The following is a 14,006-nucleotide window of genomic DNA, read 5'->3' as shown; positions in this document are numbered from 1 at the left end:
CTTGATGTCTTCAGTGTTTTACATACATTTTAATCCACTTTTTTTGTTGTTGTTTTTCTAGGTCACAATAACAGAACTTCAGGTAAATCTTAAGTTTTATTGATTTTGCTCTCTAGATAATTCCGTTTCACAGCAGTTTGAAACCAGAAATACTGCTTGTAAGTTTGTGCGTGTTAAAAGGGAGAAAGAAGTTTATTGAAAATGTACCTGTGCTATATCTTCAGCAGTTTCTTGATGATTTCCATATGTAACTGTTCTTTCAGGCACAGCTTGCACAGAAGACAACACTAATCAATGATTCAAAACTGAAAGAGCAGGAGTTCAAAGAGCAGGTAAAGGTGCTGCTTGAACAATTAAAAATAACTCTTTTTTGATACTTTGTGTTTACAGTATTACAAGCTTTGTTATTTTCAAATGTAGCACATCTCCATGCTGCAGGTACTATGGAAATAATATGCATGTAAAATAGTTTTGACTCATACTTGCTCTCAGGAGATCTTTGCGCTTTTCAATGTACTCCTCTATCCTCTGAGAATGAAAATACCACATGCTTGTGATAGAGGTTAGCAGAACATTTGCACAGTGAAAAATGGAACAATGCACTTCATGAAAATATGGATCTCTTATTTTTCTAAACTAAGTCTTTTTGGATATTAAGTACAATTTTTTCATTTTTTTAATGTATGCTTATGTGTATGAAATAGACGTGTGTATATATGTATATAAATATATATATGCATAACATTCGCTATAGTTATATGTATATACACATGTACACATTGAGTAGATTAGAGACAATTTTTAATGTTTTCCGTCCTTAAAAGGCAAATGTATTTTGCTTTCATAGAAGGTGATGATGTTTAGCTGAAAACTGTTACAATTGTGCTTATTTTAGCTGCTTGTGAACACCGTTTATCATTTTGACTATTCTCTATTTAGATTCATGTCCTGGAAGACCGGCTGAAAAATTATGAGAAGAATATATATGTCACATCAGTTGGAACACCGTACAGAGGTAAGTACACAGTTTTCATCACAAATATTTTTTTTCTTTGTTCGAAGATATGCTTTGGTTTAGACAATTTATTAAAATGTCCGTCTCTTTAAAACACTCATATAATATTTTTATGATATCTTATCCTTGTTCTGTCTTGTCTGTTATAATAGAGCCTGATGTGTGATTTCAGATGAGCAGATCACACAGCGTTTTGTTTGATGTTTGATTTTATGCCATACAGTTAAAAGAGCTCTGTGTTAGAGTTCTTAAGCTTTCTGTGTCCACAGAGCGAGTGCACTAGAAAGCGGGAGGGGAAGAATTATCCATTTATCTTGGCTAATTAAATGTACATTTTTATGACTTTAACATTCTTAACACAATTAGATTAAAATTATAGATTTTACAGGTCTTTCTTGTGTTACATGTCTGTGCTTTTACTCTTCTTGTGACTAGATTTCCTTTGCAAGATGTCCTGCTGTGACATTTTCGTAACAGTAATATTACTTTTCTTGATTTAGTAAATGCTGTATTCATATCTTTTAAGAACACTCCATCCATTTTTACACCATGTTACTTTAACCAGGTCACTTCATTGTTCTTATTACTTTTAAATTCTCTGCAGACTACCTCTTAATTTCAAGGCCTTATTCTCTATATTAATGTAAGACCTAATTTAATTTGCTGTTAGCCCATGATACTGGCCTTTTATTAAACGATGCATCTTTCTGCTTGGTAAAGAATAATCAAAACTTCAGTCTCCATAGGTATTCCTTCTTAAAATTTTCCTTCACTGTTGTCTGTTCAAAACTCAATTACTATAGTTGTAGTTTGGTATACCACTGCCTATCATATTCACCAGTGTTGCCTTGTTTTACTTTGTACTTTTTGTATGCTCCATCTCCTGTCTTACGCGTTGTCTGGAAGACTCATAAAATTTTTCTCTTTGTCCTATGTACTACAGTTGTTCATATTCCTTGACAACCCTGTAAGTGCCCCCCGGGGGTTGCTTCTTGGCCCTTGGAGCACTCAGCACAGCCCCTTCTCAGGGCTCCTCTGAGCCCTTGCTGCCCACTTCTTGCCTGCTCTTCTGGCCTCTGGCCCCTCCAAGGTGCCACTCGTGCCCTGCTTCTTTCAGCCTCTCTTGCCCCTAGCCGCTTGGCAGCAGGAGCAAGCTCTGCTCTTCCCTTGCCTCCACTTCCTCAGGGCTTCTTGCCTCTGCAAAACAGCCTGTGCTTGGGAGGGCTGCAGCCTTGCTGCACCATCACGAGCAGCCACTTTTCAGCTCTGCCTGCGCGCAATACCAGCGCCGGGCAGGCACGAGAGCGCTTTTCACAGATCCTTCACATTCTGGCTCTTCAGGACACGGGGACTACTGGCCTGTGTTCCTGCTTTCTGGAGCTCTGTGGCTTGCTTTTGCCAGACTGCAAGGGATTTCTTTTTCAAGCTGAAGTGAAGAACGCATTAGCCTGCTCCTGGCTACACATTGCACGTTGTGGAAATGCTTGTGAGCATCGACTCTGAAACAGAGTCAGAAAAAAAGAAGAAAATAAAACAAAATTAAATAACATATTGTAAAATATCATAACACAAAATAAATCAAAATCCTATTTCCACTTGTATTCTTTGTGTTATGTGTCCTTGAAAGTGTTTATGGAGCTAAAACCCCCCTGGTATTTCAGACAAATAATCTCATCATTATTTGACTCATTGTGAGCAGATAAGGTAGAATAGCATTGCATCACATAGGATAGCATAGTTATGCTCCATTATGACTAGTGTTGTGCCTGACAAGCTCTGATCTAGGTCTGCAGGGTCCATCCAGGAGAGCAGCTCTCTGGAGTGCTGGTCCCAGGCCCCAGGCTGAGCTGAGACATGTCCCCATGGCCGTTGGCAGGACACAGTGTGGCTGGGGGTCCCAGGGAAGGGCTGGTCCCAGCCACTGAGGCCTATGAGCAACTTAGGACCCTGACAGAAGCAGACCTGCACTACTCATATGCTCTCCTTTAGACATTTATGGTTGGCCACTTTGGAAATGAGTACTGGCCCAGATGGACCTTCTCTATCAGGGAGTACTTTTGTTCTCAGGCTCTTTTGGTTTAGCATGTTTTTCCAAGGCAACCAGCTCAGGCATTTCTAAAAATGAGTACAAGGAGTGGAAAAAAAAAAAAAAGAAATCCATGGGGAAATGAACAGGTGTTGCTCACCTCCAAAAGATTTGCAACCATTTACTTGAGGAGCACGTCCTGCTTCAGAGTGAGAGCTTGTTCTTTGAGCCTCACTAGTGTCAGGTATGTGGGGGTTTTGCCTTCCTGTGGAAATGCAGCTCAACTGGATGAACACAGAAGACTTCTAAAAACCACACTTCACGTGGTTTTTTTGCAAATTTATTCAGATAGTCCAGTTTTCTTGAGATGATCCACAGCTCTCACTCCCAGCAGAAGGAACATGCCTCCTTCCCACAAGGTGATGGAGACAGTGCCTAGGCTGGGACATAGTTATGGGTATTAAATGGCTTCTACTACTGCAAGGCTGGGAAGAAATTACGTCAGAGATTTCCTCAGCATGTACTGCTAGGGAAAGGAGGACGTAGAAAGAAGAACAGAATAGCATAGTTAAGATGGAAGGGACCTACTACAATCATCACGTCCAACTGTCTGACCACTTCAGGGCTGACCAGAAATTAAAGCATGTTGTTAAGGGCGTTATCCAAATGCCTGTTAAACAGTGACAGGCAAGGGGCATCCACCGCCTCTTCAGGAAGCCTGTTCCAGTGGTTGAGCACCCTCTCGGTAAAGAAATGCTTCCTCCTGTCAAGCTTGAATCTCCCCTGATGGACACAGCTTGGAGCCATTCCCATGCACCCTGGCACTGGGCGGCAGGGAGGAGAGATCAGCACCTCCCTCTCCACTTCTCCTCCTCAGGAAGCTAGAGAGAGCAAGGAGGTCGCCTCTCAGCCTCCTGCACTCCAAACTGGACAAACCCAGAGTCCTCAGCTGGTCCCCAGAGGGCACGCCTGCCAGCCCCTTCACCACCTTTTGTGCCCTCCTTGGGATGCGTTCAAGGACCTTAATATTCTTTTTAAATGGTGGGACCCGGAACTGCACACAATACTCAAAGTGAGGGTGCACAATTGCTAAATAAAGTGGGATAATCACCTCTTTTGACCAGCTGGGTATGGTGTGTTTGATTTACATCAGGATCGGGTTTACCCTCTTGGCTGCCAGAGCCCACATTACTGACTCCTGTTGAGCTTCCCATCAACCAGCACCCCCAGATCCCTTTCTGTAAGTTTGCTCTCCAGCTGCTCCTCCCCAAGTCTAGACTTGTGTGCAGTTGTACTTTGTCCTAGGTGCAGAATCCGGCATCTGTTCTTGTTCAGTTTTATGCCATTGCTGAAACTTAGATTCATATAAGTGACTCTCTGTATAAATATTATCTTATTTTTGTTTACACAGATGGAAACCTTCACCGTACTGACGTTTCCCTCTTTGGGGAGCCTACTGAGTTTGAATACTTGAGGAAAGTGCTCTTTGAGTATATGATGGGTCGTGAGACAAAGGTATGGAAAGTTGTATAGGATGACATGCGATTCAGGTTAGAATGCAGTTTATTATCCTTGCTGTATAGATTTGAAGTACCATGTTGTGATTCGTTACATGCTGTTTATTACTGACACAGGATTCAACAGACTTCCAGGTTTTTTTCCAGAGAGGCATGATCCCTACCTTTAAAAACTTTGTCAGCATGCCAAGATGACTGGCGAGGGGAGGGGGGTTATCACATCTCTCGCCAGTTTACCTATGGAGACAAATGCCTTTGTAGGCAGGCATGGTTTTACTAGCAAAAGTCCTGTTGTCAGTCAGGCTTAATATACTGTGAAAACTGGCACGCACAATATTAGCAAAGTGCTCTTTTGATGTCACCTTGATGCAAACATGATAATTAGCGGATTAAATAATAGGTTGTTAGTAGCTCTGAAGATGGTGAAATATCTCTTTTTGATTGTTTCTTAAAGATGTTTTATAGTATTCCCAAATGTATATGCTTTCTCTGCATAGTATTAATTTACTCCTAAAAGTAAAAAAAAATTGCACAGTAGGCAGCTTCTTGTATGCTGCAAGCTTGTGAAATCATTCTTACATTGGAATCTTACTAGCTTGCAACAATACTGATGCTTAGAGATAGACCAGGTTCAAAAGAGGTATGTCATAACACAGACATTTTTCTTGGATGATAAATGCTATGTGGGTGATTTTTTTGTGTGTGTCTTTGTTTTTTTTCTCCTCCTTGGTGTTTTTCCATTCTTTGTTGCACTGTTTTCAACTTGGACTACTATTAAGCAGAGAGGTTTTATGTGGCTTTCTATGTTAATTAGCTTTGTTGTCATTGTACTCTGTATAGAATAAAACTTGGTCTGTACAGGACATCTTGTCCTTATGGGATTCCTCTTTCTCTATTTTTATGCCATTTTTCAGTTTGATATTAATTTTTTTTTTTATTAAAAATACAAATCCCTTATCCAAAAAACCCCAGAATTGCTAGTTAGCCTCTGTTCAGAAGCCTATGACTCATTGGATGGCTCTGCTACTTTAATAACAAACAACTGAAATAATTAAAAAATGATTTTATGATTTTGAGTTGTGAGAAACTTAGACAAGAGAAAATGCTAAAAATCATTGTCAGCAATGTTTTAGCTTCAAACAAGTCTCGAGACAGCAGTAGATGATTATTGCAAATAGCTGATGCATGTAGCAAATTTGCATTCAGGAAAACGTAGTGTGAATCCTCTTTTGTCACTCATTAAGGCTGTTTCTTACTGGTCTTCAAAACATTGCTATAAGTGCCTCAGAACTTTGGAATATAAAATTGTGAGGGTTTTTTTTCCTTTTTAACAGATGTACTAAAACTTGCAGTTGACTTCTTCACTAACAGCAACAAACAATAATCAGTGCTAAAGTAAATTGACTTTAGATCTCTCTTCTGTCTTTCTTTCAATTGCTTTAATTAAAAGCTATATGAATAATAAATTTATGTATGTATACATTTGTATGTATGTATACATTTATACATTTGTATACATACATACGTATTTATTTGCCATAGAGAGTATTTTTTATTTAACCAGAAGATGCCATTACAGCATTGCCAGCACACTGGCTCCTAAAAGCAGATGAATATTGGGAGGAGAAAAAAAGAAATCAGATAAGATAGACGTCAAGTTCCCACAATAAGTTGAGAGAGCATTGTTTATAAGTTGATATGATTGAAAGGGGGAGTATATTTAGAGCAAACAACCAGCAGGCATAATTTTCAAAGCACTACAATTTTTAGTTTTGGGAAATTAGATGCAGATATGTAAGGCAGAATGACAGAGTTCTTAAAATTGAATGTGATTGTATTCTTCTCTATTGTGTGTTCATACCCATTTGATTACCTCTTAGCAATTTTTTATTGAGGGTAAATGTCTTAATGTATTGCAAGAAGGGAAGAATTTCTGGTATTGTCTAGTTCTCTGTTATTAGCTGATCAAGATTGTATCTGTACTGGCATTCACTAATGGAAAATTAAAATTGAATGAAAGTTAGCATTTTTATTAATTTAAATATGAAGATACTTAAGTCTCTTCACTTTTACTTCAGAAGTGTTTTCAAGCGTATTTCATCTGTTGTTTTTTTCAACCATTAGATGTGTTGCTGAAAGACACTAAGCTTAGTGTCTACTTATCATAGGGGCTGTGTCATATAACCTTAAATCTACTGAACTGTGTCTTTAAATCTGTTTTCATTCTGCTGTGCTGACTGGAGAACCATGAGCAATGCCAATGTGATGGATAATATCTTTTAATACAAGGTCTAAGTGTGTTAGTAAAGTATTAACATGCACTTTTTTCCCCAGCACAGTCCTTGAGCTGAAAGATCTGTACTCAGATTTGCCTCCTTGGTACAGACATACCTTTCTCTTAGCTTTTGTTTTCCTGGACCAGATGAGGCAATTTTTTTTTTTCTAATTTTCTCTTTTAAGATAATTCTGGTGGCCTTTCTCTGTATAGAGTCTCCTTTTATAGTGCAAATAAATATGCCATGTCTCAAAGGTGGTTCAGCATTGGAATTGATAATCTCTATAGATGTTATTTCCTTTTTATTGAAAGGAGTTCAAGAGAATCTGTGCAAACTGGCTAGGATGGATTGCCATTTATGCAGCTTGGTAAATGGTCCCGTAATGATACTACACAGAGACATTAATGAATGCATCAGTTGTGTTATAGTGCTGGAGGCTTAAGCGAAATGTTGAGGGTTGATAGTGGCTCAGTATCTAAGAGTGGAGGATTATGGTCGTAACATGTAACCTGTAACCTATGACATTTTTTGTAAACTGCACATGTCTTTACTAGGAGATTTTACTGTCTTGCTCTGCAGTCACAGTCCAGCTTTACTTTTGCCTCTTCCTTGGCAGGATATATGAAATAAATTGCCAGCTTTTTCTAAGCATGCACCTTGTTCAGAATATCTGAATCAGGAAATACATGGCATACACCACTAGGTCTAATAAAACAATATTTTCTACAAGCATGAGAACAGTTGCACTGTCCAGCTGTACTGCACACTAAATATTAAGTCTTGCAGAAATCCTAGATGCTGTACTTGTAAATTCATTATGGTGTTTGGAGTCTGTTCTGAGGCCAAAAAATCAGTCTGAGGTTTGTATGTCTGTAGTAGATGTGTGTGGTGATAGCAATTAGGTGCATGGAAGAATGTAATGGATTACCTATGCTTTGGAGATAGTACATTTATGCAGATCTTTTTCTGCACCTCGACATGCTCTTGTGCATGGCAGAAAGACAAGGGGTATTTCTGTAAAACTTTGATTTTGAAAGTTCTACCTTTGACCAGCAGCTCTTAAATTACACAAGGGACTGATCGGTATCATTGTAAAAGTATTATATTCAGGGGTGACATATGTGAATATATCAATCTCATAAAAAGAAATGGGAATGCAAACTATAATATAGCAGGTGAAAGGATTCACCAGGGCTTGGTTTGTTTTGTGTTCTTTTCATTTTTACCCCTAGTCAATATATATACTGAAACAATTGTTGCAAATTAGAGCTTTTCCTCTCACTTTTAGCTGCAGTCATTTTTGTCCTGCAGCTGCTTTGTTGCTACAGCCTCACTCCTCATTCCACAGGTGAGACTGGTAATAAAGAGTAGACATTGAGAGCAGCAGTCTTATCTCATCCACATTCTTTAAGAGTAGCAATTACTGGTTTTGTAGCAATCACCTTCTCTTTGAGCTGCACTACAACTCTTACTTTGACGTTTCTTGTAAAAGTCACCTGAACCTTGTTTTGTGCCCTTTGGAGTTTTTTTTCTTCCCACTCATCTGTTTATAAAATGGAAATAATCATTGCCTGTTTTGCACAAAGCTTTGATATTCTTACATCTTCTATCTGAGGATGTCTAAATTATTTGGTATTTAAATATGAGGTTACTATATACCCACTCAAAATATTTGTAACATTATGCTGTCTTATTAATAGACTTCAAATATTTAAGTGTAGATACCATAGAGCTTACATTGTGTTACAGTAGCTTCAGTTTGTAACAATGTGAAATGAAGACTCTTCATGGTTTTCATATAATTCACATAATGTCATGCATATGTGATGTGAAACAAGTAGTTATATCGTACTGGTTTCACTATATTTTCCATTGACATTACTAAAAATAGTATCCAATATTCTTAAATGCATTTAAAAATATTACAAAGCATTTAGTGCATATAAAATTACTTAATGATGACATACTTCTTTTTAGACAATGGCCAGGGTTATAACAACGGTGCTGAAGTTCCCAGCAGATCAGGCTCAGAAGATACTAGAACGAGAAGACGCTCGACCATTGGTAAGTTAAGTAAACCAAAAGGTTGTGGAGATCAGGTTGCAAGAATAAGGAATGAGAAACTTTCTTTTAAGTCTCCTTCCTTTTTCCCTTTGTCTGCATTCAAGAAAACTCCTTTTCTTCCTCCTTCCCTTTTCTTCAGTGGAATGTCAAATTCTAGCTGTAGGTTTGAATTTATAGCAAAAGTGAGAAAAAAAAGCAAGCGGATTTTCTTAACAGATATTTCTCATCATAGGTTAAGCCATATTTCTGATGGCTGTGGGTACAAAAGAACAAAGCAAGTTCAGTCATCACTGCTATTCTGCAGATGAATGTTCTAATTAAAAAAAAGTAATCTGATAGAAAACGTGTTTCTTTAAATTCAGAAGTTTCTGCGGAGTCATACCAGTTTTCATGAAAAATATGAGAGATTTTGCAGCCTTGGGATAAAATCTCTGGCAAAAAATAAGAACCATTTTACTTGTAGAATAGAAAACTGATTAGCTCAATCACCTGGGATATGTGTGTTTGAAGTGAGATGTGTACATTTAGGTCATTCTTACCTTAAGTAAGTGTCCTAACAAGATTATTATTTTTGTAGTGAAAAACCATCAAAATGTGTCAAGTTAACTCTGGGTCAGGACAGGTCAAAAATAAGAGTCTTCATATAACTTTGGTTTTGTTTGGTTGTTTTTTTCCAGTTTAAATACACTTCTTATTATGTGACAGTTGCTTGGTATTTACAAGATGATCTGTTTACCAGAAAGATGAATTTGGGTTTGAGAAGCAGACCCAAAAAAGAATATATGAGCATAAACATGTATTTGGTATCACTGATATTGTTTTATGTATTGGAGCAATTTTTAAAATTAAGATAAAAACTGCAGCAGTAGTTTTCTTTATATTGTATCTGAAGTCAACACTTCTCTTTGTGTGTCGGCTTAGTAAAATGCTTAGGAGTTAAAGTGAGAGGAAAAAATTGCATTTTGTTTCTCTCACTGGCCTTACATATGTATTTATTTAAGACCAGCAGAAACAGAATAAGATAAAATTTTGAACGTTTTTACATTTCAATTGAAGTAATTACGTTGAAGTCCTGTTGATCCATTGAAACAAATAAAAAGTTCTAGTATTTGATCTGCTTGAAGTATTAAATATGAGGAAAGTGTTTAGTATTTTAACATTTTTCTGTACACTTAGTAGGTTTGGGGAGTGTCTTGCAATCTTAAATATTTAAAATACTTTTAGAATCATACAAATGCTGACAATACTGCAGCTCCAATAAGTATCGTACATCCCAAACATTTTTTTTTTTTTGTCTTACTTGTTTAAACAAAAAAGATTCCTTTCTTATCCTTGCAACGTTGTTTGAAATTATTGACACTATGCTTGCTTCAGAAACAATATGACAAGGTGTGGTTATTACTTTCTTTATGTTACCTCTCTCTAACCTTCATGTAGAAAGCTGGCATTTTTTTCTGTTGTTGTTTTAGCAAGTTTGAGTAATATTTAGGTAACATTTTGAGTTCTCTGGCCAAAAGTGAGGTTAGAGAGAGATGGACCTTTTTTGCAGTCCCTTCAGCTTTTTAATACTTGAAACCTGGTCTTCCTAAAACAGACATTCACAACTTCTGTTACTAAATAAAACTTTTGACTTTGATTCATCCAACAAATTTTGGTCCTTGGTATTAAATTATGGCTAGAGAGTTTTGTTTGGGTTTTTTTTTGCAGACTGTAAGAGCTTTGGTTTTTAAGGATATTGTAGTTCCAAGATCTTCATGTCTTGATCAAAATCTTCTTGGGTTTCACATAGCAGTCCCTTCTTGGGTCAGATCTAGCCTATGAATTTTCTTCTTTCCAAATCCACAAACAGATTAAATTAGAGATCTAGTGGAAACTCAAATGTTAAGGCATGTTATGTCTATTATGGAGGATGTAGTAATTTTTTTCTTCACTTTCAGAGTGACTAAGTGTGTTTACTGGAGCACAAATAAATATTTCTGATGAGTCTTTTGTAATTCTGTTTAAGACTAAAAAGTTGGAGGACTATTCATAAATTATTCTGTCAAGAAAAATGCTTGCTTTTTTTGTTTTTTATCTATTTACAATTACTAACACGACACTAGTGTTTCTCCACATGTAATATTGGAGTGATGCTGGTATTTGAAAATATCCAGTATTTAGATCTCATAAGCAATAAAGTTCTGAATTGCAACATAAATGTACATTTTTAATGCACATTAAGCCTGGCTGTTTCTGTATTTTAGTTTATGGCTAAAAGATCTATAACTAATGAGTAAATTGTTAATTAACTGTGGTACTGGAAAAGAATAATTGTGTAGTATCTGTGAGTTATTATTTACCCTCTTAATGAGCATATTTTTAATGTTTTTGAAAACTTTTAACAAATTCCTAGGTCAATAAACATGTATGGTAGATCAATGTATCTCCTTTACTAATCTGGCTTTATCTATGTAGTTATTGTGATCTAACTGCAGCAATCTCGTGTGTAAGCAGTAGATGTCCACAGAGTTCTTACCTACGTTACTAACAAAGTAGTCCAATAAACTGTTTTCTTCCTGGCTTTTTGTAGTTTGCCTCACCTCGCAGTGGTATTTTCTGAATATCCCATCACTCTGTGCTTAGTTAGCATGTGGGTGAGTGAAGCCTAATACATACTTGTTTTATTTAAAGATGAAACCTGTAAATGAATCATTCTTCTGCTTTTCTTGCTTGCTTGCTTTTCTTAGTTTAAAAATTGTCAATTTTTTTGTTCTATATGTGTATGATAAACTTTATTCAACTCTTAATCGTGTTTTGCTTTACAAAGCTAAGTCTGAAAATGATAAATATTGATTTGAAACCAGTCTTTCTGAGTTATAAGCAAAACTTGAAATGTTGATTGAACTACAGAAATCTCAGATGTAGGAAAAAAAAACAAAACTGTGTGGTGACGGGGGCTAAACCACCACAGACAGTTGCCAGGAATTAATTCAGTGCATGTGAAGCAATTGCTGTCAGTGGGCTGAAATGCAGTGGTTGACCTGTGCGGCTGCTGGAGCAAAATGGATTCACTTCAGCTGCTTTCCATTGCCCGTTATTACAATGCAGTTGACAAGCTATCTTCCCCTCTTGTAATCATGCAAATATAGCCTTCAGTACAAAATAATATCTGTTTCAAAGGAAAAAATCTATTCATCTGAGCAAACAATCATGGTTTATACTATTTGGTGTTCTTTTAAACTTTTGAATACGAAAGTGGATGCACTTTATGGCACTTAAAACGCAACAGAGTTTGGACTGTTTGCCTCCTAGCCTTGATTGCTACTTGACAAAATCAGCAACTGTTTTTTCTAGCTCTGTTGAAAATAATTGAATTGTTGGTAATGATAGGACAAAGCTATTTACAATGGTATTGCAAAAAGCATGTTTGAAACTTAAATTCTTATAATGCTGTCTGTAATACTGGTGTAAAAAGTTCAGACGTTCTTATCTGAGCTGCAATTGAAGCATATCACAGAAGGACTTGATTTTGACCTTAATTTCAGCAATTACCTGTTGTACTTTCGTAACTTAAGCAATATGTATGGAAACTGTTCAGACCTCATTATTGGATTGTACTTTCTTACTTTATGTCAAGTATTTTTCTGATTTATGTCAGTAGATAGCCAGCAAGTGGGATAATATTCTTGCATGTATAAAACTTGGAAATTAAGATGATGCTGACTTAACTGTGAAAGCAATAAATATTTTCCTGGTAGAGTAGAATTTTTTGCTAGCCCCGAAATTTTACTTCATCATTTCATGACGGGCCTTATGCAGAGAGGACAACTTTGGTTTTAGTTGGATTAAGATGCAACAGTGTAGTAGACTACCTGTTTCCAGCGAGACTCCTGACTCTTTTGCTACAGGTTATTTTGTTTTCATCATAGTTTCTCAACTGTTTTGCAGATACTAGAATGGAATTCCTTGCTGGAAATCAGTTAATAATTTGGCAATTTGACTTATCTGATATTCTTACATCTCTTGTTCCTATCAATAAATGACAATGTCATTATTATTTTAATATTACGTGCTCCTAAGTTGCTTTCAGTAATGTAATATTTGTTAATTTGTTCTAACTTTTTCATTCTTCTAGTCATGGCTCCAACTCTCTTGAAGAAATTGTGATGAGAATGTTTCATGACACTGCTGCTTAGAAATACGTTCATATCTCTGTTGTTCCTGGAGAAGAGGCAAGAAGAAAAAGCTATGATCCAAGGTCACAAATGGAACAGCAAGAACCAAAACTCAGCACCATCTTTGGACCATGAATATAATTAAAACTGCCTTGAAAGAAATGCTAATCAGGGGTTATCTGGTGATGAATCTTTTTTTCTCTTGTATTGAACACTGTCTTCTATTTTGTGTTAAAGCTTATTTTTTTAAAGGAGAGAAAAGACTATCCTAGGAATGAATTGCCCACTACTGTATCTCTATACAGGCTTTACTGGGTGTTTTTTAAGAGATTAAATAAATGGTTTGTTTCTTCTATTTATTTTTTTATTTTTGAATGAATTGTGCAATACATTTTTGGATGGGTAGTGGTTGAGGTGATTTTCCTGATGAACTAGGCACACTTGATGACTACTCTCTCCCAATTTGATCTTATGGTTGTTTGCTAAAGGTCACTTCTATATGCTTTTGCCTACAATAAATCCAAATTGCAGTACCTCATTTGTTTACTCCTAGCTTTTGTACTTATATTTTCTGGAGAAAAAGTATGCTACTGTAAATTGTAAATAGTTAATGCATAACTGTATCATATGTTGATCTGTGACTGACAGCACTAATCTGAGAAGAGCTGAGATGAAATAAAGTTTATTTACTGTATAATTTTGGAACTTTTTTGATATGTTTTTTCTTTTGAGAAGATCCACCAGTTTTGTTCTTATTCCTGTTTGAGACATCCTTAGCTGAGAGATTTGCAGGCTGAAGTCCCTCTCATACGAAGAGCTATTCAAGAATATTGAACTGTAAGAAGTCAGTGGAGACCTTCAGAGTTTCAAGAGATCACAACCTGTGAAACAGAGCATGATGAGCTGAAAAGCTGGCATGAGAACATAACAAGTAGGGACGTTTGTTTTGTAGAA

At 36.5% G+C, this 14,006-nt stretch overlaps 1 protein-coding gene across 4 annotated transcripts in view; it reads left to right on the top strand.

Moving 5' to 3' along the window:
- The window catches only part of GOLGA4 (golgin A4), a 76,811-nt gene extending 63,054 nt beyond the window's left edge, over positions 1–13,757 (top strand). For 3 of the 4 annotated variants that reach the window (XM_086743010.1, XM_086743009.1, XM_086743012.1), the window contains 7 exons: positions 62–82; positions 264–332; positions 940–1,015; positions 4,453–4,556; positions 8,812–8,898; positions 11,468–11,531; positions 13,013–13,757. In XM_086743010.1, the coding sequence (XP_086599136.1) occupies positions 62–82; positions 264–332; positions 940–1,015; positions 4,453–4,556; positions 8,812–8,898; positions 11,468–11,497 (387 nt within the window). In that variant the 3' untranslated portion in view covers positions 11,498–11,531; positions 13,013–13,757. The remainder of the gene's footprint in view (positions 1–61; positions 83–263; positions 333–939; positions 1,016–4,452; positions 4,557–8,811; positions 8,899–11,467; positions 11,532–13,012) is intronic. The other variant, XM_086743011.1, reaches the window with a different exon arrangement.
- Positions 13,758–14,006: the final 249 nt, after the last annotated feature.

This window comes from Chlamydotis macqueenii, chromosome 2, assembly GCF_036417535.1.
Source record: "Chlamydotis macqueenii isolate bChlMac1 chromosome 2, bChlMac1.mat, whole genome shotgun sequence".
Classification (NCBI taxonomy): domain Eukaryota; kingdom Metazoa; phylum Chordata; class Aves; order Otidiformes; family Otididae; genus Chlamydotis; species Chlamydotis macqueenii.
Note: the sequence above shows the minus strand (reverse complement) of the source record. Positions and strands in the feature narration are given on the sequence as shown.